Consider the following 24,503-nt stretch of genomic DNA (forward strand, 5'->3'; position numbering starts at 1 on the left):
GACATCTACAATTTTTTGGTAAAGAAGAGTTTAGAGAAATATTCTCTTACAAATTTTATTTTTTCAAATGCAGCATAGTGGTGCATACCTGTTATCACGGCCATTAGGGAGCTGAGGCAGGAGGGTTGTCTTGAGCTTTGGGCCAGCTTGGCCTCTTTGTAAGATCCTCTTTCAAATGAAAGACGTTCATGGTACTCTACTTTTATATGTATTTCAGGGTTTCATAATAAAGTTTACATTTTTAATCTTACATGCAGAACTTAAAAATAAAATCTTAATCTCCTGATGCAATCTTCATTCTTATTTGCCAGGATGGTAGCTGAGTGGAGGTTGTCTCGAGGTGTTGAAGAACAGACACAAGCTTTCTTTGAGGGCTTTAATGAAATTCTTCCTCAGCAATATTTGCAATATTTTGATGCGAAGGAATTAGAGGTAATGAATTTTTATTTACTCAAGCACACTAGTAAATACTCCTTCAGATATCTATTTTAAAAACATTGTTTTCATCTTTCCAGTGTATTTGTATTTTTTAATACTAGCACACGTTTGAAATACTCTTAATTTATACTAAAACGAAAAAAGAGCATTACTTAAAACAAAAAAAAGTATTGTTGGGGCGGAGAGTGTGGTTCAGAGGTCATGAGCAGTGCTTGCTCTTCCAGAGTCTCTGACTTCAGTTCTCAGGTCTAAGGGTACCTGACTCTCAAGTGGCCCACAGACACATAGGTACACAAACATCCATACATATAAAAAGTATAATAAGTAAGCCAATAATTGGTTTTTCAAAAAGTCTTGTTTTTCTGCAACTCAGTAACTATTTTGCTCAATATGTGATGCCACGCCTGGGACCTGCCCACTGAGAGTCAGGCTGACAGAACTTGATGTCGAGTTTCCTGATGCTTGCTCCGTGTAGTGTGCATTGCTGTGCTTACCTAGAGAAACAGCTTGCTTTGTTGCTTTTCCTTCGTGCAGGTTCTTCTGTGTGGGATGCAGGAGATTGATTTGAATGACTGGCAGAGACATGCCATCTACCGCCACTACACCAGAACAAGCAAGCAGATCATGTGGTTTTGGCAGGTTTGTTTATGAATTTATTTCTACAGATAAACACAACATACATTTTATTTTATTTTACTTAGAATTTACCAAAATAAGAAACAGGACAAAATGTGCAGGTCCCTTATTCTCTGCTATGCATTACAATAATACACTGTAAGAAATGACTATTTTAAAGACTGTTACTGAGCAACACATACCTTGTACCTTTGCCAGAGTTTACGGTTACTCCAGAAGATAAGTTTCATTCATTTAAGGATAGGAAAGATAGTTCAGCTGTAAAGAACACTTGCTGTTCTTTCAGAAGACCCAGGTTTGGTTCCCAGCACCCACATGGTGGCTCACTGCCATCTGTAGGAATGTGTGTGCTACATGTACATACATTAAGGCAAAAAAGTCATACACCTAAAATAAATAAGTCTAAAAAAAATGTAAAAAACCGATTGGTTCATTTGCATTTGATGTGAATCCTTTTGGAATCTTTTAGAACCATCAAGTATGGTTTGATCACTTCTACTTCATTAAGAATTATATAATGTTCAGGGCTGGTGAGATGGCTCAGTGGGTAAGAGCACCCGACTGCTCTTCCGAAGGTCCAGAGTTCAAATCCCAGCAACCACATGGTGGCTCACAACCATCTGTAATGAAATCTGACTCACTCTTCTGGAATGTCTGAAGACAGCTATTACATATAGTAAATAAATAAATCTTTAAAAAAAAAAGAATTATATAATGTTCAGATGCCAGATTTAATAGACATAGTTTAGGTTTATAGTGAGATCTCTCAAAAAATGCCCGCTATCTGGGCTGTTCATTAGGTAAAGTGCTTACTTACTACGGAAGCACCGAGTACCTGAACTGGGATATCCGATACCCACCTGGAAAAAAAGTTGGGCCCAGAGACATTGCTTCCAACCTCAGGAAGCAGAGATAGGAGGACCCTGGGGGCTCTGGGGCAGTCTAGCAAGTAAGTGAGCTAGCAGGTTCAGTGAGACACACACACAGACACACAATAACCTGGAGAAGGATAGAAGAACATTTCCAACATTGGCTTCTGGCTCCAAAATATACTTGTACATGCATGCAGCACCTGTATACACGGTAGTGCAACATGAACATACCATCCCCACCACCACCAACTAAAAGAATAACATTGAAACCCAGAGGGACGGCCTAGATGGTAAATGTGCCTGCTGCCTATCAGGCTGACCTGAGTTGGAGCCCTGGGTTGTACATGGTTGAAGGAGAGAAGAAACGTCTTCTGAAAGTTGTCCTCTGATCTCCACATGCACTGGGGCTCTCCTGTGCCCACAGACTCATACTGTGAATAAATTAAAAATGCAATTAAAGGTATTTGAAAAAATAAAATGGGGCTGGAGAGAGGACTCAGCAGTTTATAGAGAACTTGTTGCTCTTGGTTGGAAAGGACCCCAGTTTGATTCCCAGCAGCCATACCAGTGCTTCCAACCTCCTGTGCTTCCAGTGTCAGGGGATCTGATGTCCTCTTCTAGTCTCCTTGGGCACTTGCACACATTTGATGCACGTACATAAACTCAGGCACAGATACATAAAATATGGTACTGAGTTGGTTTTCTTTTTTAAGCTTTTCCTTCCCTCCTCTTTTCCTCTTTCCTTCCCTTTCTCCCCCCCCCCCCGCCTCCCCGTCATTTGTTTGTTTGCTTGTTTCTTTCTTTCTTTCTGCCTCTGACCTCCACAGGCACCTGTAGTCACATGTACACACCTACGTGTTGACACACTCACCTATACTTAATTACAAATGATAAAAATGAATCACAGATGCTCAAAATCTTTAGTTCTTTTTTAAAAAGATTTGTCTATTTTTATGTATATGAATGCTCTGTCTTCATGCACACCAGAAGAGGGCATCGGATCCCATTGCAGATGGTTGTGAGCCACCATGTGGCTGCTGGGATTGAACTCAGGTCCTCTGGAAGAGCAGTCAGTGCTCCTAACCCCTGAGCCATCTCTCCAGCCCTAGAATCTTTTTATTCTTAAAGAATGGGAATTAAAACCTAAGCTAGATAGGACTTTGTGCAGATTAATTTAGGAAATGGAGAGAAATAACCTTTGATGAACATGGAGACAACTCAAGCCCCTCATTTGTCTCTGGTTCACGTTCAGTGTCCTGCAAGGGGAAAGAGAGTGGCAGCTCACTAAAGCGTCTCCGGGCGCGGTGGCCACAGCCCTGGACAGCAGCAGCAGCAGGCACAAGGGTCAGGGGGTGAAGGCCAGCCCAGCTTCATGAGACCTTGTCTTAAAACCCAAAACAGTTAAAGATAGAGTTAACATGATTTAATAGTTTCACTTCAAAAGAATTAAAGCCATAAAACTGAGCAGATTTGTCTATATACCAGTATTTATAACAGTTTTGTTCAGACTCACCCAGAGGCAGAATTAAACCATGTGCATATTAATGCATTAACAAATCTGAAGTAGTGTGTATGTATAATGGAATATCATTTAGTCACCAAAAATGAATGAAACTTTTGATGTAAAATGAAGTGTAAGGCTTTAAAGCAGCATGAATTTTGAGCTGGGTATGATGTCTTATGTAATTATAGGTATTAGAGGCTAAGCTTAGGCTACTTAGCAAAGCCTGTCTCATTTTGTGCAGGAGGTATAGCTTACTCATGTTCCAGGCCCCAAATTCAATCTTCAACACTGGGGTTAGGGAGCGTTCAAGAAACAACTGGGGCTGGAGCTATAGCTCAGAGCGTTTGCCTAGTTATTGTACCTAGGCCTTGTGTTCAATCCCCAGCACTATGTGAAGAAATAAGTTTTTGAGACCTGACTTGGTAGCACATATCTGTACTTCCAGTCCTCAGGAAACTGGAGAATCACTGCAAGTTCAAGACCAACCTGATCTATGTAGTGAGCTCGGGGCCATCATCTTTCTGCCTTTAACCTCCCAACTGCTGTCATTGAAGGCAGATCTTAATTTTTAAATAATTGAATCAAGATATATACAAACATGTATTTATACAGACATGTTTATTCCACCTATGAGATTCTTTAAGTGGACAGATTTATTTTAGTTTTGGTTTTTCGAGACATGGTTTCTCTGTGCCTTTGTTGTCCTAGGACTCACTCAGTAGACCAGGCTGGCCCCAAACTCACAGAGATCTGCCTGCTGCTTCTTCCAGAGTTGCAGGGATTAGAGGTGTGCACCATCACTGTCTGGTTATATGCACAGATTTATTGAAACAGAATGTGGCATTGAGGTAATGGGCAATAGCGAGTAAACTTGTTTAGGATGATGAAAGTGTTCTCATGATAGCAGCGATAGATAATAGTGTGGATGAATTAATGCTGTTGTCCACTTAAAATTATTAACATGGGGAGCTAGGAATATGGCTGAGTCTATAAAGTGCTTGTCAGGAAAATAGGAGGACCCAAGTTTGAATCTGCAGCACACTCACACACACAGAAAAGTGGACACAGCAGCACACTTCTTAATCGCAGAGCGGAGGAGCCAGAGACAGGAGCATCCCCGAGGTGTCTCGCCATGTGGTATCGCTGAAAGCACAAACTATGGGCTCCATGAGAGTCTTGTCTCAAAGAGAAGTAAAACACGGTAATGAACTGTTGAGGAAGATATCTAATACTGACTGAGAATCTCCACACAAGTGCATGTGCACACGCATGTGCATGCTTACATGACAAGCTTACATACCTATACAATAATTAACATGGAAAACTTTACCACCATCTCCCACTTATTTGTCTGTTTATTGTGTGTGTGTGTGTGTGTGTGTGTGTGTGTGTGTACATGCATGTCATCATTTGCATATGGAGTCAGAACAACTTGCAGGCATCAGTTCTTTCCTTCCCAGGTGGCTCCTGGGATAGAACTTAGTCATCAGGCTAAGACAAGCAGCTCTGTCCACTGAGCCATCTCGCTGGCCACTTAACATAATTTTTTAAAAATAAAATGTAAAATCTTCTCTATACATGTAACAAAATTCATATTAAGAAACACAAAGATGAACTGGGTAGTGGCACATGTCTTTAATCCCAGCACTTGGGAGGCAGAAGCAGGCAGAGCTCTGTAAGTTCAAGACCAGAATGGTCTATAGAGGGAGTTCCAGGACAGCCAGGACTACACAGAGAAACCCTGTCTCAAAAACAAAACAAAACAAAACAAAACAAAACAAAACAAAAGAACCAACACAACAAAAACCACAAAGATGAGGTGAAATCATTGACAGGAGAACCAGCTTTGGTGGCTTATATCTATTTTCTGAGCACTTGAGGTTAAAACAGGGCAATTTTGAAATTTTAAGGACATTCTCGGCTATATAGCAAGCTTGAGGGTACTCTGGACTACATGAGACCCTGTCTCAAAAACTAACTGAATAAATGATTGACGTTAGTAAATAGGAGAAATAATTCCTTACAAAATATATTTCACTCAACCAAAACATTGTACAGTATAGAAGCATCTGTGGGATACCTCATACTTAGATCCAGAGATAAAGACAAAAAACATTTTTGGCTACATGTAGCTTACAAATCACTTAAAATTTTGAGGAAGGGGGTTTTGGTTTCATGAGCTTGATTTGATTTGGTTATGAAATGAAGAAATTTATTCAAGCTAGGCATTTGTGTCTTGCATAACTACAGGAGTGTGCTATAGGACAGCCAGTGTAAAGGGCAGGAACAATAGACCTTTGTGCTGCACAAGGAGGGAGCTGTGAGGCCTCGAAGAAGCCTTCAGAAACCGTCCTGAGACCTAGTAAGGAAGGCTGCTGAGACTCTGATGGGCATGGGTAAATTTGCTGTCCAGTGTTGCTGACATCTCACGGTCTTTTAAGATCTGAAATGATCATTTTCCTATCTTGTTCAATAATGTATGACTTACATTTCTCCTTAAATGTGATATTAACAGTTTGTTAAAGAAATTGATAATGAGAAGAGGATGAGACTTCTGCAGTTTGTTACTGGAACCTGCCGATTGCCAGTGGGAGGATTTGCTGACCTTATGGGTACGTATAAAGGGAGATTTCGTGGAGATTGGTTGCCTTACTGCTGTGAGATAATTGTGTACGCAACAGATCAGACACAACAGCAGGTGCACCTGTTTTAAACAGCCATGATTGACCTGGATTTTATGGACTTAAAGGTGATGTTTTAGTTCATACCTCAGTACATTTTTTCCCCCTATTTTATAAGACAGGGTCTCATGTACCCTAGACTGGCTTCAGACTCACTCGGTACACAAGGCTAATTCTGACAACACACCCATATATCTAAAATAATATAAAAAATTAAATATGTGTGTGTGTGTGTGTGTGTGTGTGTGTGTGTGTGTGTGTGTATTTGTTTTATCTTCTTAGGGCTAATCAGATGTCTCAACTGATAAAGACATTTTACAAGCCTGATAATTTGAATTAATTTCCAGGAACTCACATTTACGTAGAAGGAAAGAACCACTCTACAAAGTTCTGACCTCCAGTTGTGCACCGTGGCATGCATGCAAGTGCATATACACATATACCATGTATTATTATTATTATTCACACAAGTACACACATACAAACACCCTATGCCTGCATTATTATTATTATTGTATTTTTCTTGCATAAAATTTCTCCATGAGGCCGGGCAGTGGTGGTGCACGCCTTTAATCCCAGCACTTGGGAGGCAGAGGCCTCTGAGTTCGAGGCCAGCCTGGTCTACAGAGTGAGTTCCAGGACAGCCTGGGCTACACAGAGAAACCCTGTCTCGAAAAAAACAAAACAAAACAACAACAATAAAAAAAAATTCTCCGTGAATCTAATATATTTTTTTAAAAGTAATTTAAGTATGTTACATTTTTTTCTATTTCTTCCTCTTCACTTATTTTCTAAGACAGATAACTGGGGCTGCCTCAGCTGCAGGAGAGGCTGGCTTTGACCTGGTCTGCGTACAGTACTTCCCACGAACTGAGATTACAGGCCTCAGGCTTCAAGTTGGATGTATTACTGTTTCATCTAATTTGAAAAAGCAGTCATGGCAGTGGCCATTATGACACATGGGATTCTTTTTTTTTTTTAAAGATTTATTTATTTATTATATGTAAGTACACTGTAGCTGTCTTCAGACACTCCAGAAGAGGGAGTCAGATCTCATTACGGGTGGTTGTGAGCCACCATGTGGTTGCTGGGATTTGAACTTCGGACCTTCAGAAAAGTAGTCGGGTGCTCTTACCCACTGAGCCATCTCACCAGCCCGACACATGGGATTCTACTGAATTTCAAAATCTTCTCTGTTCCATGTTAGTGGAGCTGTTACCTGCTTGTCTCTGTCGTTAGAGATACTGTAGTGAATGGAAGGAAGCATGCAAAGTGAGTGACCGTCTCCTCTGTCCAGAACATTTTCTTACAGTCCTTTTTTGTGATAACCATTGCTGTTCCCTTATCTTACTGGGATATATCACTGCCAGTGAACAGGACTCATTGTTACAGACACAAAGAACTACTAATCTCTGTTATTCTGGATTTCGTCAGTAGAACACAAGAACTTTTTGTGCATGGCTGTCCTATATACTTAGAACGTTTAGTGTCCTGACCATCTAGTTCAAAAAAGCCAGCAGCACTACCAGTCACTTTAATCACCAGTGAGTGCTCCCCGGGGAGCTATAGTGTCTGGTTACTGAAGCAGTACTTGGTGCTGCTGAGCAGCACAGCTGTATCTAACAAGAGGTAGGAGACAAGCTTTGTGGAGAGGTGAGCGCCCATCTGAAGCTCAGTTGTACAAGGTCTGTGAGCACAGGCCTTCCTGTTGAATTCATGGGGTAAAGTTTTGACAGTTGGATATTTATGTATTTTTATGTAAGCTGTTATTAAATACGTGATTGTGCTATTCTAGCTAAGGAATGATAAATAAGCTGCAGGTTTTCCTCTTGGTATATATTAACAAAATGGTTCTCGAATTTCATCACTTGTCGGAAGTGCCTGGAAGCTTGTTAAAATGTGTAGAGTGGCCTCTGTTCCTAGAGTTGTTACTGCAGTAGGATTGGGAGAGGGCCTGGGCATCCGTGATTCTGAATGGCAATACTGCTGTTGAACTGGGAAGCATAAAGAATTTCTGAGCCAACAAGCTTTGTACTTTCATTATGTTCTAGGGAGTAATGGACCACAGAAGTTCTGCATCGAAAAAGTTGGCAAAGAAAATTGGTTACCCAGAAGCCATACTTGGTAAGCAAAATCAGAAATGTAGAAAACAGTCTTTTATTCACTTAGCCTCTGTCTACTTACTAGTAATGGCATAATTTAAATAATTTCCCCATAGCTTAACAACTTTACCAAGGCAGAATTTATGTATCACCCAATATATGATTTATTTATTTGTATTTGGGTGTGTGTGTGGCTGCATTAGTGTATGCGCATCATGTTTAACTCGCAGGTGTCCCGGCCACCCAGTGCAGCTGCTGGCAGTTGACCCCTGGCCCCCCAGAAGAGCAGCAAGAGCTTTCTGTGCTATCTCAGCAGTGCCCCACGCCCCCCTTTGAGATAGGATCCCATAGCTCATACCGCCCTCGACAGCCTCGTCTTTCTACGTCCCGAATGCTGGGGTTTCTAGTATACCAGGCAATGTAACCCATTTTGAGTTCAGGATATTCAGTAGACTTGCAGGGTAAGGCAAGCAGCCCTGCAGGTGTTGTGGAGTATACCCTCCAACTCAAGACAACCCCTGCCTGTCATTTGCCCTGCACGCCTTTTTCTGCCTCTCAAAGTTTAAACATGGGATTTAGAATTCTTGTACTTTTTCTCTGAAACAAGAAATGAAGTTTGAATTTTAAGAATCCTTTCTTAGCAATATGGTAAACAGGATTTTATTTCTTTTTGGTTTTCTTTTTGCAGTACTGGAAATTGAACCCAGGCACTTGCACATACCAGGCAAGCCTTCTGCTGACAGAGCTATATCCCTAGACCTTGTTTTCTGTTTTAAAATGCAGTTTAGCCTCATTTCCAAAAATGCACTAAAAATCAACCAGTCTTGATCTCGTTTTTCTTTTTTTCTTTTTTGCAGTCTTGATCTCAGGTAGAGTTAGTTTATATTGGAATTCAGTCTGCTGTCAAGCATATTTGGATTTTAACCATTATAGGCATGTGGCATTTAGTGCTAATAAGTGGGTTAACAGGGCTGTGAAGGCTTCCCTGTCCTCCAGCGGCTGCTGTGTGCTCACTAAACACACACTTGTAACCTCCAGCTCCTCGTGACAGTCTTCTTTTTGTCTCTGGGACTTTGGCAAAGTCAAGTACTTTTTACCTATGGAATCAGATCCTTCTCTCAACTGGCTTATTGTACTGAATGTAATGTGTTACAGTATATATCACAGTGTTCTCTTTTATTGAGTCATCTCGTTGTTGAATATGGCCTTAGGGAACAAACTCATTTCTGTTAGGCTGATAGTTTGTTGAGCCACATCCCCAGCCCCTCTACTACTATTTTATTCTTAATTGACACAAAATAATTTTATATGTTTATGTGACTTGGTTTTTGAAACAAGGTCTCAAGAAGCCTAGGGTAGCTTTGAACTCCTGGTCATCCTTCCTCTAATGTCCACATCCTGGAATTATGCTCATGGAGTTACCAAGCCCAACTTAAAAAATAATAATGTGTGGTCCTGGAGAGATCCTTGCAGAGGGCCTAAGTTCAGTTCCCAGCACACACATGATAGCTTACAACCGTCTGTAACTCCAGATCCAGGAGATCTGGTTCACTCTTCTGCTTCCACAAGCACTAGGCACACATGCATTCATAGACCTACAGGCAGGCAAAGCACACACATAAAAAAATAAAACTTTTAAAAATAATAATTTTTGCTGGGCGATGGTGGCACACACCTTTAATCCCAGCACTTGGGAGACAGAGGCAGGTGGATCTCTGAGTTCCAGGACAGCCAGGGCTATACAGAGAAGCCCTGTCTCAAAAATAAATAGATAGATAGATAGATAGATAGATAGATAGATAGATAGATAGATAGATAGATAGATAGATAGATAGATAGGTAGATAGATAGATAGGTAGGTAGGTAGATAGATAGATAGATAGATAGATAGATAGATAGATAGATAGATAGATAGATAGATAGATAGATAGATAGAAGTAAATAAATAAATTATATGGCACTATTGTAAATGGTTTCTTGGGTTCTTTTGGGGGAGGGGTGTAAATTGTTTGTTTTGTATACTACCTCTAGGGACACACTGTCCATTTTGTAGGGACACTGGCAGCAGGCAGAAAAGACAGTGTCAGCAGTAGGGAGCTAGCTCCACACTGAGCTGTTGAGCTTTGGTCTATTGCTATGTATTCTAATGCTAAATTTTGTATCCTACAGTCTAGACCTATGAGTAAATCCCCACTTTTACAGGCTTTTGTTGTGCAAACCTTGTTCCTCAATTTAAAACTGATGGTTCAGTGGGTTCTGAGTTACCTGGTTGGGGGTGGAGAAGCTAGAGAGAATGAGGAGAAAGGACGTGAGCCATGCGAGGAGATGGACCATGAGCACTAGCGCACTCCTGGCCAGGAGAACCAGCAAGTATCTGGGAAACACCACTGGGCGGGCACGGGTGTAGCCAGGCCAGCAGTTTGCGAGGTAGATGAGGGGTTGCTCCTCAGTAATTGTCAAAGCCAAATAAAGTAACCATTGTCTGAGTCTCACATATTTGTGAGCTAGTCAGGGATAAGATTAAAATTGGTTCTACTACAGAAAGGAGTTTTGATTTTAATGTAAAACATTTTTTACATTTATGAGCCTATTTGATTGTCTGCATATCTGATGTGTGTGGGCATGGAGACTGCAACATGTGGTAGGAGGTCAGAGGACGCTCAAGAGTCAGTTTCTTCTTCACCCTCTGAACCCGAGGCAGTAAGCACTTCCCAGCTGAGCCATTTCACCAGCCTAGGGAGGAATTAGGTTTTTTATTTGTTTAAGGTAGGGTCTCATGGTAGCCCAGGTCAATCTCAAACTTAGGATCCTTTTGCCCCATCCTTAATATTCTGAGTTTATTGGCAAGATGTGGACCACTATGCTCAGTTTTGGAGATTTTTTAAAAATGAGCTGGGGAGATGGCTCTTACGTGACTCACCCCCACCTACAACTCTACTCTAGCCTCAAAGGGCACCACACAAATGTGGCATGTAATCAACACAGACAAACAGATCCACAAAGTAGATTTTCTATTACACTTGTACATGTGGAGAGCTGTGAGGGAGTTCCTTCATTTGCACCACATGGGTCCCAGGGATTTAACTTGGGTCATCTGACCTGCTGAGCCAGCTAAGAATAGAACTGACTTTGCACTCATGTTGTACACGTATGTTTTAATTGACCAGCTCTTCACAAACATGCTGACAAAGAGGGAACAAAACTCATAAGTTTATCTTCCTTTATGACTAATCTTTTTTCTTCTCTGGTTGAGCATTCACCTAGCTCTTGTCCTAAAAGTATCTTTAGGACAGACTCATGGCTACCTTATAAAGACAGTATTGCACAAGTGTGAAGATGCTGTTCAAACAGGGGGGGTGGCATAAAGCCTGTAATTCCAGTGCTTAGAAGTAAAAAGGCAACAGGGCTAGAAGTCCAAGATCACACTCAACTATATAGTGAGTATGAGGGCAGCCTGGGCTATAGCATACAAAAACCAGACCCTGCTAAAAACATCTTACAGCTAGGCTGGAGAAATTCACAGCTAAGAATAGAACAGAAAACTCTAGAAGAAACAAAGTATTAGATGAGAGTTGTTTTTATTTTAGTTTATTTATATGGATTTTTTTGGAGACAGAATCTTACTATATATAGACCAGGCTGGCCTAAAATGCACAGAGGTTGTCCATCTGCCTCTGTCTCTTGAGTGCTGGGATTAAAGGCTTGCATCACCACAGCTGGACTATCATTTCTTATTCTAACATGATATACCTAAAACCGCCTTCAAAATCTGAAGTGTTTCATGTATGGCCATTTACAGTAAGATTGCTGACCACTGGTCTACAGTGGGTAGTTGGGACATCATGAGAAGACTGGCATTTCCTGAGGGTCTGCTAAGCACCTGCATGGTGCTGTGTGCTTGTTTCTAAGTCTACTACAGGGGTGGGTATTGCTCTCCCAGTTGACCAGAGAAGACACTGGCATGAATCTTGGAAAGGTAAAAGGCAGTTGCTTGAAGGCTGCGTGATTCAAGGGCACATCATCAGACCTCTGAGGTGCAGCTGTGGGGCACTGCCTGTGTGCATCTTTGTATCTTTCCTTTTCTCAAGCCAACAATTCTTTCTTTCAGTTTTAACCGCCTGGACCTCCCACCTTACAAGAGCTATGAGCAACTGAAGGAAAAGCTGTTATTTGCCATTGAAGAAACTGAAGGATTTGGACAAGAGTAATTGTTTAGACCTTAAGCCACCAGAGGCCAGGGACTTGTCTGCAGTGTCTGTCCCCTTCCTTCTCTGCCTGTTGCACATCTTATTGTAAACTTGGACTGTGACTAGAGAGTTACCTGAGAGTAAGTAAATTAATGTTATCGTTGAGATCTTCCAGTCATTCTGGATTTCTACTCAACGTTTCCAGAAAGCAGATCTACAAACTGTAGTCAGAAACTTAACATGAGATTTAACACAGCGAGGAAATTTCCCTCGTCTTATTCCACTAGATTGTTCCCTTAACAACAGTTTGCTGTATGTCCGAAGTCTCACTTGGGCATAGGTCTCTTAGTGGGTATTGTAAAGGATTCTGCAGGGACATCTCGGAAACGCAATACACAAGGTCTTCCTGTAAAGCCTCGCTCAGAGGTGCAAGCTTAACTCAGTGTCTGGGCACATGAGCAGCTGCTGCTTGTGCTCTCCGCTCGTCCCAGCCTGGCCTGACTGTTGTTTTTCATTCCTGGAGCATGAATCAGTGCACCATTCTGATGCTATTCCTGGAAGTGATGCAGGACTTGCATTTTTCTACAAAGTAGTTTTGTCTATTTGAATTCAGGGAAAACTTGGTCCCCGCCAACATATGACCATACCTCTCTTCATTCAGTTTGTAATTGTTCTATTGCCTTGCAAATACTAAACTTTACAAACAGTATCAGCACTGTGGTTCCTTCACGTTTTTAGAAATTAACCTAGAATTAAAATAAGTTCAGATGAATTCATCTAAGATCATTCTTGATTTTTTTAAATCCTACACATAAATTGAAGCTTTATGGTGTTGAAGTAATCCAACACCTTAGTTACATTTCATTTTTGCTAAACTATTCAAGTTGCAACCATTTCCTAACACAAATGGAGGTCAGTGGTGCAGACTCTGCAGTCACAACAGCGTCCAGCAGCCACACAGCTGCGCTGTCTTCACACTCCACTCCTGACACAGGAGCAGCCGTGTCTACCCTCTTACATGGTCCTGATCTACAATATTTTTCTCTCCCCTAAAAATTGTAGATTTCCCTTTTCTTTCCATGACTCCTTTATCTTAGGCTGCTCCTTTAGTAACTGATGAATGCACTTTGACCTTCTCTGTAGGTCATTTACCTTGGCTTAGCATTAGACTGTGAGGATGGTTGCTGCCCAGACTTTATGGGCAGCAAGATGAAACCTCAGCCAGGTGAGTCCCTATTGTAGCCAAATCCCAAAATTAGCCTTATTTCTCTAATGGGGACCTTGAAATGTGTTGGTGGCATAGCATAAAGCCAAGAACACCAAGTGTGACAAACCCCTGTCCCATAGGAAAGAAAGTGTTTCTGTGTCCCTAGCTGCTCATCCTGTTCTCATCCTGGGACAGTTTGAACTCGTGCAGCTGTGCTCCTTAACACTGCCATCCTCAGCAGAGACGTGACAGACGGGTTGCCTCATGAAGAAGTGATCAGTGAAGGGAGAGCTCGGCTCCTCCCCAGCCCTCTTTTTACCCTTATACCACAAGAAATACATGTCATCTCTAGAAGCCCTAGTTCTTTCCAAAGTAGGAAATCTCTGCCTTTTTGTTGGTAGGGTTAAAAAAAAATGTATATGCTAATTGCTTTGTCTTACAGAGCGAATGTCTGCCAACTATCCATTCACTACATAGGCCTGAACTTTGGTAATAAATGGCTATAAATATTAAGCCTTCTACAAAGACTTCCTATTGAATCCAATTCTTGTACTAAAACATAGTTATCTACCATATTCACTAGAGATTTATGAGATTAAATTAAGAGATAATGTAAGAAAATAGACTTTGTTGATTCTGCATAATGCTTCATGATTCATTTAGGGACCTAGAAATATTATGTGAAAATGTATAAATATCATCCAAAAGGCTTTCTGCCCTATATTTTTAAAATACAGAAGTTATATTTGAAGTAGTCCTGGCCCTAGTTCTATAGGGCTTGGCTATTTAATATTTTTATGGAAGAAACGTTTAGTTCTGGAAAAGGTAAATGCTTGTATATATTTTTGCAGCCCTGGAGTCTCCCAACTCCATTTCTTCCTTTAATTTAATTGATCACATGTATATGTCTTCCCTGCTGTGTTAGAAAAACGGGGGCTGGATATCCCAGGAGTCAGAGCGTATATAAGACAATGCACCTAAACAGCAGGCACATTGACCAGATGCTCTCAAATTTTGGTCCAAAATGAGTATTTGGGAATAGATTTATTGTGAATGTTTAATTAGCGATTTTCCTTAAATCTGGATGGACTAAGTTGCTTTTAAGACCTTTTTCTCTGTAAGCATCGTAAATGCTAATCAACCTGTTAAGTTTTTTTTTTTCTTACTGCATGTTACATTGAAATAAAAACAGAGTAAAATGAGCATTTGCCTTTTCGTCTGCTCTTTTGGTGGGTTCCACAAGGGTCCAGATGGAAGAGCTCGGGGCTCTCGTCCAATGGAGTGATAGAGCTGACAGTTGTGAACTCCTTCGCCTTCTACCATCTTCATGTGCAGAATTCAGTTTCCTAAGACTTAGAGTAACTGTTAAAATTGGGGTGCAGCCAGGCGTGGTGGCGCACGCCTTTAATCCCAGCACTCGGGAGGCAGAGGCAGGTGGATTTCTGAGTTCGAGGCCAGCCTGGTCTACAAAGTGAGTTCCAGGACAGCCAGGACTATACAGAGAAACCCTTGTCTTGGGAGGAAAAAATTGGGGTGCTGACTCCTCACCCAGGGGTTGGCTTATCTGCCCACAGAGCTCTCACCCAGCCCTCTCTGCCACGTTTTACTTATCTGGTTAAATTACTTGACATGTTATCAGGGTAATATTTTTGCCTGTTTGGGATCTAAATTTCTTTAAGATTCACTAATTCTTTGCAGTACTGTTGGTATTTCCAGCTACCATCAACCCTTCCTGTTTTTCCTTTAGACTTACTGCATGTTACTGCATGTAAGGGCTTTCAAATGTTTGTCTGTCAGTGTTTTCATTAAGTAAGCCAGGGAATGGGACCCTGTCTGTCCCTGTGCTGACCTAGCCTCCCTTTGCTCTCTCAGACTGTGATTTAAAATGCTCAGGTGACCACACATCATAGCAAGCCAGGTTTCTAAAGTCCTTCAGGAGGTTGTAAGACTAGTTACAATTTTTTGAGTCCTTCATTTTGCATACTTTTATGTTTTGTTTTGTTTTAAGGAAAACAGTGTATATCACTTGCATGTGACATCTTTTATAGTGGCTTGTCAGCAGCCTGTTTGGCTGTGAGGTTGTAGGGAAGTGCAGAGCTGCTACTCAGGGGCAGCTGGATGAGGCTAACTGCAGGGCCTCCGTTGGAATTGCCTTTCTCATACAACAAAAACTGGTCTGTGAGGTTTAGACTGGGGAGATGATTCAGTCAGTAAAATGCCTGCCACACAAGCATTGTGACATAAATTTGGGTTTACTGTACACATGTAACAGCCTAGTACAGTGACTGGCCAGCACTGGCAGAGAGAGCAGATTCCTGAAGCCCTCTGGCCAGATAGGCAGCATAGCTGACTAGTAGGTAAACTCTAAATTCAGTGAGATCCTGTCTCAAAAGACAAAACATACCTGCCTGGTGAGTTACAGTGGGTGGTATCACACTCAAGACTACATAGGAGGCTCAGATTCAATCCTTGACAGTGGGGTGAGAGCTAGACCCAGGGCGGCTGGAGAAGGTGGGAGGGGACTTGGATGAGAGGTTAAGTGTAACCACAATGTGTTGTATACTGTTGTGCCCAGACTACGGGGCTCCCACAGACCACCAGAGACCACCAGGAGTCCAAGTCATATGCAGAAGCAGAGATTCTTTATTCAAAAGCTCATTCTCAGACCCTCCAGCCTCTCCAATGGAGTGGATGGGTATGGAAGGTGCTGAGCTGGTGTCAGCCTTGCCTTTCATACAGTTTAAACTGGGTAAGGGCTTTCCAACCTGACAGTTACATGATTGGATGACACTTCAGAAAGCATACGTTGCATAAAAAATTTAGCTAGCATCATAAACTTTGCTATACATATTTAATTGTGGTTAACTCATTAGCCCTGGAAATTACACTGGGCATTTCCCATATCAAGCGTGGAGTGGCAGTTACTTGGGGGGTGGGGGTATCTTCATTCCTGGAATAAGCTGTGGTTTTTTCCAGTTACCAAGTTCAAACTGAGGACAAGCTGGGTATAAGATGGAGTGTGAACACAAAACAGAATTAGCTGAATGGGCCCTTCATTCCCCCCTTCACAAGTACCTAAGAGGGCCCAATCATGGGGCTTGAGTAGTTACCATGACCTCAAGGTTTAATAATTGATAATGAGGCCTAAGTTGGACAGTATTGACTCAGTCTTTGACAAAGTTAACTTAATAAGAATACAGGGTCCAACAGTAACAGGAGTAATATAATAAGTGTCCAAGTCACAGAAGATCCAGTGTAGTTAGCCAGGGGGACCCCTTGAATAAACTTTCATACGACCCCATAGAATGTTCTCCTTCTAGCTGCCTGTTCTGCCATCTCTTAATTCGGCCATGTTTTCTCTGACAACTCCCGTGTAACCTGCATACACACAGCATTCTTCTCATAGGGCTACACAAATCCCTCCTTGTGGGAAGTCTAAGCCTCTTTGCAAACCACTTCGGCTACGAAAGAGATTGGCTTTTCGAGGGCTGTCATCGGTTTTTCTAATCTTTGGACATCTCCATCAATGGCCCCTCATAAGGAGCAGTAGTGTGCATCATGTAATACCAAAGCAGTGACCCCTGTTATATAGCTTCTGTGATGCCGATGCCTAGGAGGGTTGGCAAAATGATAGAGAGCTGTAAGGGGTTCCCTCTTAAACGTGCTGTGAGGACTCGGAGGGAGGTGGCTGAAAACTACTTCTCAGGAATAGTAAGACCCTAGGGACTGGCTTAAGTAGGACTTAGAAGTCAGAGGAGGCATGAAGAGCCTCCATGTGGGGCTGGAGGCCCTGAGTTCAATTCCCAGCAACCACATGGTGGCTCACAGCCATCTGTAATGGGATCCGATGCCCTCTTCTGGTGTGTCTGAAGATAGCTACAGTGTACTCACACACATAAGAAATAGATACATCTTAAAGTGTGGATGCAAGGGGTTAGACCTGTTGAACAGGCCCACCAGGCATCTTCTGGCAGAACTAAATAATAACCATTTCAGTAGTCCCACAGAACAGTCTGAACACAAAGGTGTGAGTACCACTGGGGTACTTGGTGACCTATGCATAGTCCTTGACCCTGGGGGTGGGGCTTAGCACTTAGGCATAGCCAGCAATCAGAAGTTCATTCACTGTGGTTAACATTTAGAACCTCATAAATAGCTTCCAGCAAATTGAAGAGGTTTGGCTCTTCATTGGTCTGATTGCCTGATGTTTGGGTATCCGAACTGGGACTTGGTGTAAGAGGATTATGTGCAGGGTTTGGTGGAGCCATTATTGGATTGGGTCCCTGTATTAGTCAGGGTTCTCTAGAGTCACAGAACTTATGGATAGTCTCTAGATAGTAAAGGAATTTATTGATGACTTACAGTCGGCAGCCCAATTCCCAACAATGATTCAGTCGCCGCTGTGAATGGAAGTCCAAGGATCTAGCAGTTACTCAGTCTCACGCAGCAAGCAGGCGAAGGAGCAGGAGCAAGAGCTAGACTCCCTTCTTCCAATGTCCTTATATTGTCTCCAGCAGAAGGTGGAGCCCAGATTAAAGGTGTGTTCCACCACACCTTTAATCCCAGATGAAAGGCGTAGCCCGGATTAAAGGTGTGTTCCTTAAACTCAGAGATTCAATCTTCTGGAATCCATAGCCACTATGGCTCAAGATCTTCAAACCAAGATCCAGATAAGGATCTCCAAGCCTCCAGATAAGGGTCACTGGTGAGCCTTCCAATTCCGGATTGTAGTTCATTCCAAATATTGTCAAGTTGACAACCAGGAATAGCCACTACAGTCCCATACCAAATGAAGTGGATTGGAACACTTGTCTATTTAATTTTATAGTAGAAAGAGCACCCACATCATCTGTGAACATTGGTATAAATCCTTAGGCCCCAAGACTTCCCTGCCTCCCAATCTGTACCCTTTTTCCTTTCTTCCATAAAGCAAACAAGTATTGGACTACATACAGGGTCTGTCCCACACCCCAGTATGAAAATATATTTTATCACAGGAAGTCCCCCAGGATTTCAAACTACCATTATGAGGTCATCTGGAATTGAGGCCATCCACCAAAGGCGTTCTGTGCTCACACAGTCCCAAGACTTACAGAAATATCCCTTGGCACCCCCACACTTGTCCCTCCAAGTTTTTATCTTGTTCTTATGGCCTGGACAAACATAAAAATGGAGTTTGTGGATAAAGCTGTCTACCCTGCCATTCTGAATTAATGATTTGAGATTGAAGGTAAGATTGGAGAACCAGGTTCCAAGGGGAACTGTCTTATTTGACTGGGCGGGGATGTTCCAGTGAATGCATCGCTTAGGACTCAAATTCCAAGGCCGACGTGGGTTGGTATCTGGAAAGGTGGAAGAAGCTAGAACAAGAAACAAACCTAGGAACATTGAGTTTTAGATGGATGTCTGTTAGGGTGTGACATCCTCCAGATCTGAATGAGGGTTGCTAGGCAAGCATGGGTGTGATGAATCCAAGTAACAATCCTGTCAACTTTGAGAGAGAGCAATGGGAGAAGTCAGCACAACTATATATGGTCCTTTCCAACGTGATTCCAAGGATTGTCTTTGATATCACTTGGTGAACACCCAATCACCAGGCTGGCAGATATGCAAGGTAGGTGGGGCCACAGCTCCTTCTGCATGTGAGCAAGAGTCTCAAGAAAGTCAAGAATTTGTTTACTAGCAAACTCAGTTAATACTTCTAATTTCAGGTTAGGAATTATGGGAGGGGGCCTCCCATATATGATCTCAAAGGGGGTTAGGCTCAACGTGTAAGATGTGTTCCTGACCCTATAGAGGGTGAAAGGGAGAAGAACCACCCAGTCCCACCAGTCTTTATGGTCAATTTGGTAAGGGTCTCTTTTAGAGTTCTATTCATCCTCTCTACCTGTCCAAAGTTTTGGGGCTTATAAGCACGATGTAATTTCCAACCCACCCCTATGGCCTTGGCCATTCTCTGGGTTACCTGAGCGGTGAAGGCAGGTCCATTATCAGAGCTCAGCATGACAGCTATACCATACCTGGAAAGGATATCTTCTAATCTTCTTGATCACTGTCTAAGCAGTTTCATGTTTAGTAGGGAAGGCCTCAGTCCATCCTGAAAAAGTATCTACAAGTACTAATAAATATCTGTATCCATATTTGCCTGGTTTTACCTTAGTGAAGTTCATTTCCCAGTGGGCATCCGGTTTGGCGCCTCTCTGTCAGGAGCCCTTTTCTTTGGGCTGATTGCCCACATTGGTAAACTTGCAGGTAAGGCACTTGGAGGCAATTTGTTCTATCAAAGATCTTAGATGAATAATTTTTAAATTCACATGTCGAATGAGTTCTGTTTTCCTTGTACCCAGGTGGGTCATCTCATGAATGTGCTGGAGCAAGTCCCAAGTGAGGGTGTCAAGCAAGTTTAGCTTATAGACCCCTGTCATGCCCTAGCCTCTGGGCTTGTGAGACATAGGTAATTTATTTCTGATAGAAGCAATGTTCTCCTTAGAATATAGGATCTGGCAACTGAAAGGCCAAAGTTGGCAAGGAATTAGGGGTGGTGGCCTTTGAGGCTACATGTGCCCTCTAGTTGCCTCTTGATGGCTGGAGCAATGTACAATTGCCAACTTCTTGGGTAGCCAGAGGACTTGCACTAAGTCTCTGTGAGAACCAGATTGGGCTCTTATATCTACTAAGAATTTGGTGGATTTCCTCTCCACTTTAATGGTTACTCTAGGTCCAGGGAGAGGGACCGAACCCTATCTCCTCTAGTCACTTAGCTCCTCTATTTCCATCACTTTTGCTTGACCCTCTCTGTTTTTTTGGGGTGGGGGTGTGTTGGTCCTTGATCCAATGTCCCATCTCTTTACTGTATGCACAATAATTCTTTTGGAGTCAGAGCTTGTCCCCATTGGTAAGAGTAAGCTTCTTTTATCTCTTGCCAGAAGTTGCAATTGTCGCTGTTTCTCTGCTTTGGAGTTAGCTGTTGCTGCAAGTAGAATTTTAGTCAAATCTTGAGTCTGCTGGGCCCTTTGTAACTTACATTTATGTCTGGCAAAGCTTGGTTGACAAAAGCCATCATCACCGTGGCCAACCTATTCTCTGGCACTTGTGGGTTTAATGGTGTGTAGGTGTGGAATGCTATCATGATCTTTCTAGAAAGCCTGCAGGGGACTCCCTATCTTCCTGTATAACATCTCTTATTTTAGTCAAAATTGGTTGGGCTGTGAGAAGCCGCCAGGAGAACAGACATTAGAGTCTGGCAGTAGTAGACTCAGAGCCTCTCCTTAGCTTCAGCTCTCCCTCTTTTCTGTGATAAAGAAAACCTACAGTAGTTGTTGGCAATCATCCCAAGTATGTTGATGGGTGAAAATCACAGAGTGTAAAAGGTTCATGAAAGTCTCTTGCCTTTCTGAAAAAGAGGGGTTTTGCCTCTTCCAGTTGTATAAGTCACTAGTGGAAAAAGGCCAGTGTTCTGGTCAGTTCTCCTGGTCATCTGGAGGCTCCGTGGTCCTAAGGGAGAGGGCCACAGTGGTATCTGCTGCCTCCTGTTTGGTATGTTCCTTGGCTGTTCCTCCCCTAGTGTGTGGTGGACTAATTGAGGGTACCCCTCTGTAGGCTTAGAAGGCTGACCCTTCTGACCTGCAGAAAGTCATTAGTCTGCCCTTTCTAACTTCTGGCCCTGAATCTCTAGCCCTGTTTTTGAAGTCTCTACATTTGTCTAGGAAAACAGTCAGAGAGTCGTCTGAGTGTGTCCCCTTGTTCTAAGTTCAAACACAAGAAGATGGTAAGCCAGACAAGACACAGACAATAGCCGAAAATATACAATAACACCAATGCAGATGGTATCAAAAGCTGGGTTTGATGATGTGGGCATGACCCGCGGCATCTCTCCAGAGGAACTAGGGGAATCCAGTCCCCAACTGATGGGTCAGGAAAGAAGGCAAAAGGATGGTTGTGTTTTCCTTCAAAACTGAACCAGCAAAAGGAAACTTCAGTGAGTTTTTTTTTTTTAAATATGCTGGTCTGACAGCAATTGGTAGACAGAAACTACAGCCCCTACTAGGTCTTCTTTGTTAAAGGAGAGGGTCTCAGTCCCTTGTTAGTTCTGCTCAGCAAAGAGTGGCTTTAGGCAGGGAGCCTTCCTTAGAACTTCAGGGAAATACCTAGACAGTTTGCAGTCTTATCTGTAGGTCACTTAACCGCCATGACTTTATTCTTCCTCGTGAAATCAGACCTTTTCTCTGTCTTCCCTCATATAGCCCAGCATATCCACAGTCACGGCATCCCAGGCTAGCAATAGCAGATGTGCCAGACATTGGTGACTATGCTATATTCTATTTCTGGCTATTTGCAGAGAGGCATGGTTACCTAAAGAAAAATAGCTCAAAATATTTTCATAAAATGTACAGAATAAATAGGGTTCAAAGTAGAATCCAGGATTTTTTTAATTTTTTTTATTTTTGGTTTTTCGAGACAGGGTTTTTCTGTGTAGCCCTGGCTGTCCTGGAACTCACTTTGTAGACCAGGCTGGCCTCGAACTCAGAAATCCACCTGCCTCTGCCTGCCCAGTGCTGGGATTAAAGGCGTGTGCCACCACGCCCGGCTGAATCCAGGATTTTTGTCTTACTCCAAAACCCTTTTATAATATATTGCTATTATAAGTGGGAGCCCTTCTTCCCATAGGCAACTCAATCTTACTGTCTATTCAGACTCCAAGACAGTCCTTGTTCTAACTAATTCCCCGGATGTCTAGGGGTTCATTCACACTAGCACTTCTACAATTATTTGGAATGAAGACCTGGAGGTGAGGGACATTGTACATTATTTCCAGTGTTCAGTAACCATTTCTTTGTTTATGATAGCTTTTTAAGTGGTTTTCCTGAGTAGCCCTGCTGCCCTGGCCCTTTCTTTCTCTGTAGATGAAGCTAGCCTCCAGAGCAGAGGTCTGCCTGCTTCTGCCTCCCTAAAGTGTGCACCGTTACACCCCACCTCCAGTCTTTGCAGACACCACACTCAACATACAATCCATGAGCCACCATGTGTGTTCTGGAAACTTAACCCAGGTCCCCAGTATGAGCACCAAGTGCTCTTAGCCAGTAGCCCTCTCCGCTTTGAGACAGCCTTTGTAATCCAGGTTGTCCTGAAGCTATGAAAATTAGGCTGCCATCAAACTTACAGAAATCCTGAATGCTGGTGTTAAAGGCATGTACTAATGGCCCTTTAAAAAGCTATTTTGAGGAAATTTTAGAGTTGCCTGCACTTTTAAAATCTAGCTTTCTCCAGCATTGCCCCAGCTGATCTGGTACAGTTATCGAAACTAACAAAGTAGTGTGGTAGCACCTTAATTACACCCCCTACTCAGAGTCCACTGTTCTCATTGTGGCCATTCATCATCTTTCATGACCTTGAGATTTTGTTTTGTTGGGGGTTGCTTATGTTTCTGCTTTGGAGACAAGCATCCATCTGTGAAGCTCAAGCTGGCCTAGAACCTGCTATCCTGCTTCAGCCTTCCAGGTGCTGAGATTACAGCTGTGTGCCAACCAGACCTGATTGACTTTGAGATCCTCCTCAGCCCAGTACATCCTTTTGGAGAGAGTGCTGTTCAATGCCATGGAGCAGTGGTTCTCAACATGTGGGTGGGTCATGACCCCTTTGGGGTAGCATATCAGATATCCTGAATATCAGATATTTATATTACAACTCATAACAGTAACAAAATTAGTCATGAAGTAGCTACGAAATCATTGTATGGTTGGGGGTCACCACAACCTGAGGAACTGAATTAAAAGGTCAGAGTATGCCGGGCGTGGTGGCGCACGCCTTTAATCACAGCACTCCGGAGGCAGAGGCAGGTGGATTTCTGAGTTCGAGGCCAGCCTGGTCTACAAAGTGAGGTCCAGGACAGCCAGGGCTATACAGAGAAACCCTGTCTCGAAAAACAAAAATAAATAAATAAATAAATAAATAAAAATCAGAGTATTAGGAGGGTTGAAGACGATTGCCTTAGAGAATATCCCTCAATATGGGTTTAATTTTCTTAAGATTGGATTTTAGTGGCAAATGCCAGGGAGGTCATGTTCCCTTAGTCCATCATACTAGGTGCACAGGACATCAATACAGATACCGTTATCCTTGGTCTGATTTAGTGATGCCTGCTGCACTCTTAATGCAAACCTCACTGAGGAAAAGGTACTTGCCATGAAACTCTGGAAGCAGATCATCAGGCTTGGTGTCAGCAAGTCCCATTGCGGGAAGAAACGTTCGTGAAGAAAGTGGAGGTGCCAATCACACAGTGAGGCTATTGAAGTAAGCTATGCGACTTTCCTGCGACAAAGGTTCGTTACATGCCAGTGTTTTAAGCTAGGTTTTCTGCTAGAAACCCGGATATTTTTCATAGCCTGCAAGAGTACACAATGACCAGAGGACAAGACAGGTCTTTGGGAGAACTGGTCCTCTAAAGAGGTGAGAAACTGGCAGGGCAAAGAAGTAAAAAAAAAAAAAAAAAAAAAAAAGTTTCTTTCAAGAAACACAGGCATGCGGTGGAGCTCGCGACCCCACATCTTACACGCCCAGGACAGCCTTGACTAATTCATCCCAGAGCTTGTTCATGAGATGCCCAACCTCGGGGCTGCCCATGTCCTCAGCTCATTTAGGTTCCTGCTCTCTGCCTCAATCTGGGCCAAAGGGAATTAGTTCAGCAACAGTTGGCCTCAGCCCAGGGACCTGGATTGAATACTGAAAACACGCCAAGACATGACAACTCGTCCTCACCGATGGAGAGGAAATTCTCCACAGCAGCTTCCTTCTTTCCCAAAGGGTTGAGTCCTTGCTTCGTTGACTCCCGTCAGCCCGCCCATCACTGCTGGCTCCTGATAGGCTGCTCGATCTGTCC

The 24,503-nt window shown here is 42.7% G+C and overlaps 1 protein-coding gene and 1 long non-coding RNA gene across 6 annotated transcripts in view; one reads left to right on the forward strand and one right to left on the reverse strand.

Annotated features, from left to right (window-relative positions):
- Positions 1–14,830, forward strand: part of Itch (itchy, E3 ubiquitin protein ligase) — a 93,375-nt gene extending 78,545 nt beyond the window's left edge. For 3 of the 5 annotated variants that reach the window (XR_001781069.2, NM_001243712.1, NM_008395.3), the window contains 5 exons: positions 312–432; positions 973–1,077; positions 5,966–6,062; positions 8,183–8,255; positions 12,342–14,830. Coding sequence is in view for 2 of the 5 variants with exons in the window: in NM_001243712.1 (NP_001230641.1) it covers positions 312–432; positions 973–1,077; positions 5,966–6,062; positions 8,183–8,255; positions 12,342–12,441 (496 nt within the window). In the remaining 3 variants the exon portion in view is untranslated. Of the gene's footprint in view, positions 1–311; positions 433–972; positions 1,078–5,700; positions 6,063–8,182; positions 8,256–12,341 lie in introns of those variants that run through there. The other 2 variants (XR_003950826.1, XR_001781068.2) reach the window with 2 other exon arrangements.
- Positions 14,831–16,250: 1,420 nt separating this feature from the next.
- Gm52565 lies at positions 16,251–24,478 on the reverse strand. Its single transcript, XR_003954076.1, has 2 exons — positions 24,383–24,478; positions 16,251–20,597 (listed from the first exon to the last, which is right to left on the reverse strand). It is a non-coding gene; the product is annotated as a predicted gene, 52565 (long non-coding RNA).
- Between the last annotated feature and the right edge of the window lie 25 nt (positions 24,479–24,503).

The sequence above is a fragment of the Mus musculus genome, chromosome 2 (genome assembly GCF_000001635.26).
Source record: "Mus musculus strain C57BL/6J chromosome 2, GRCm38.p6 C57BL/6J".
NCBI lineage: Eukaryota > Metazoa > Chordata > Mammalia > Rodentia > Muridae > Mus > Mus musculus.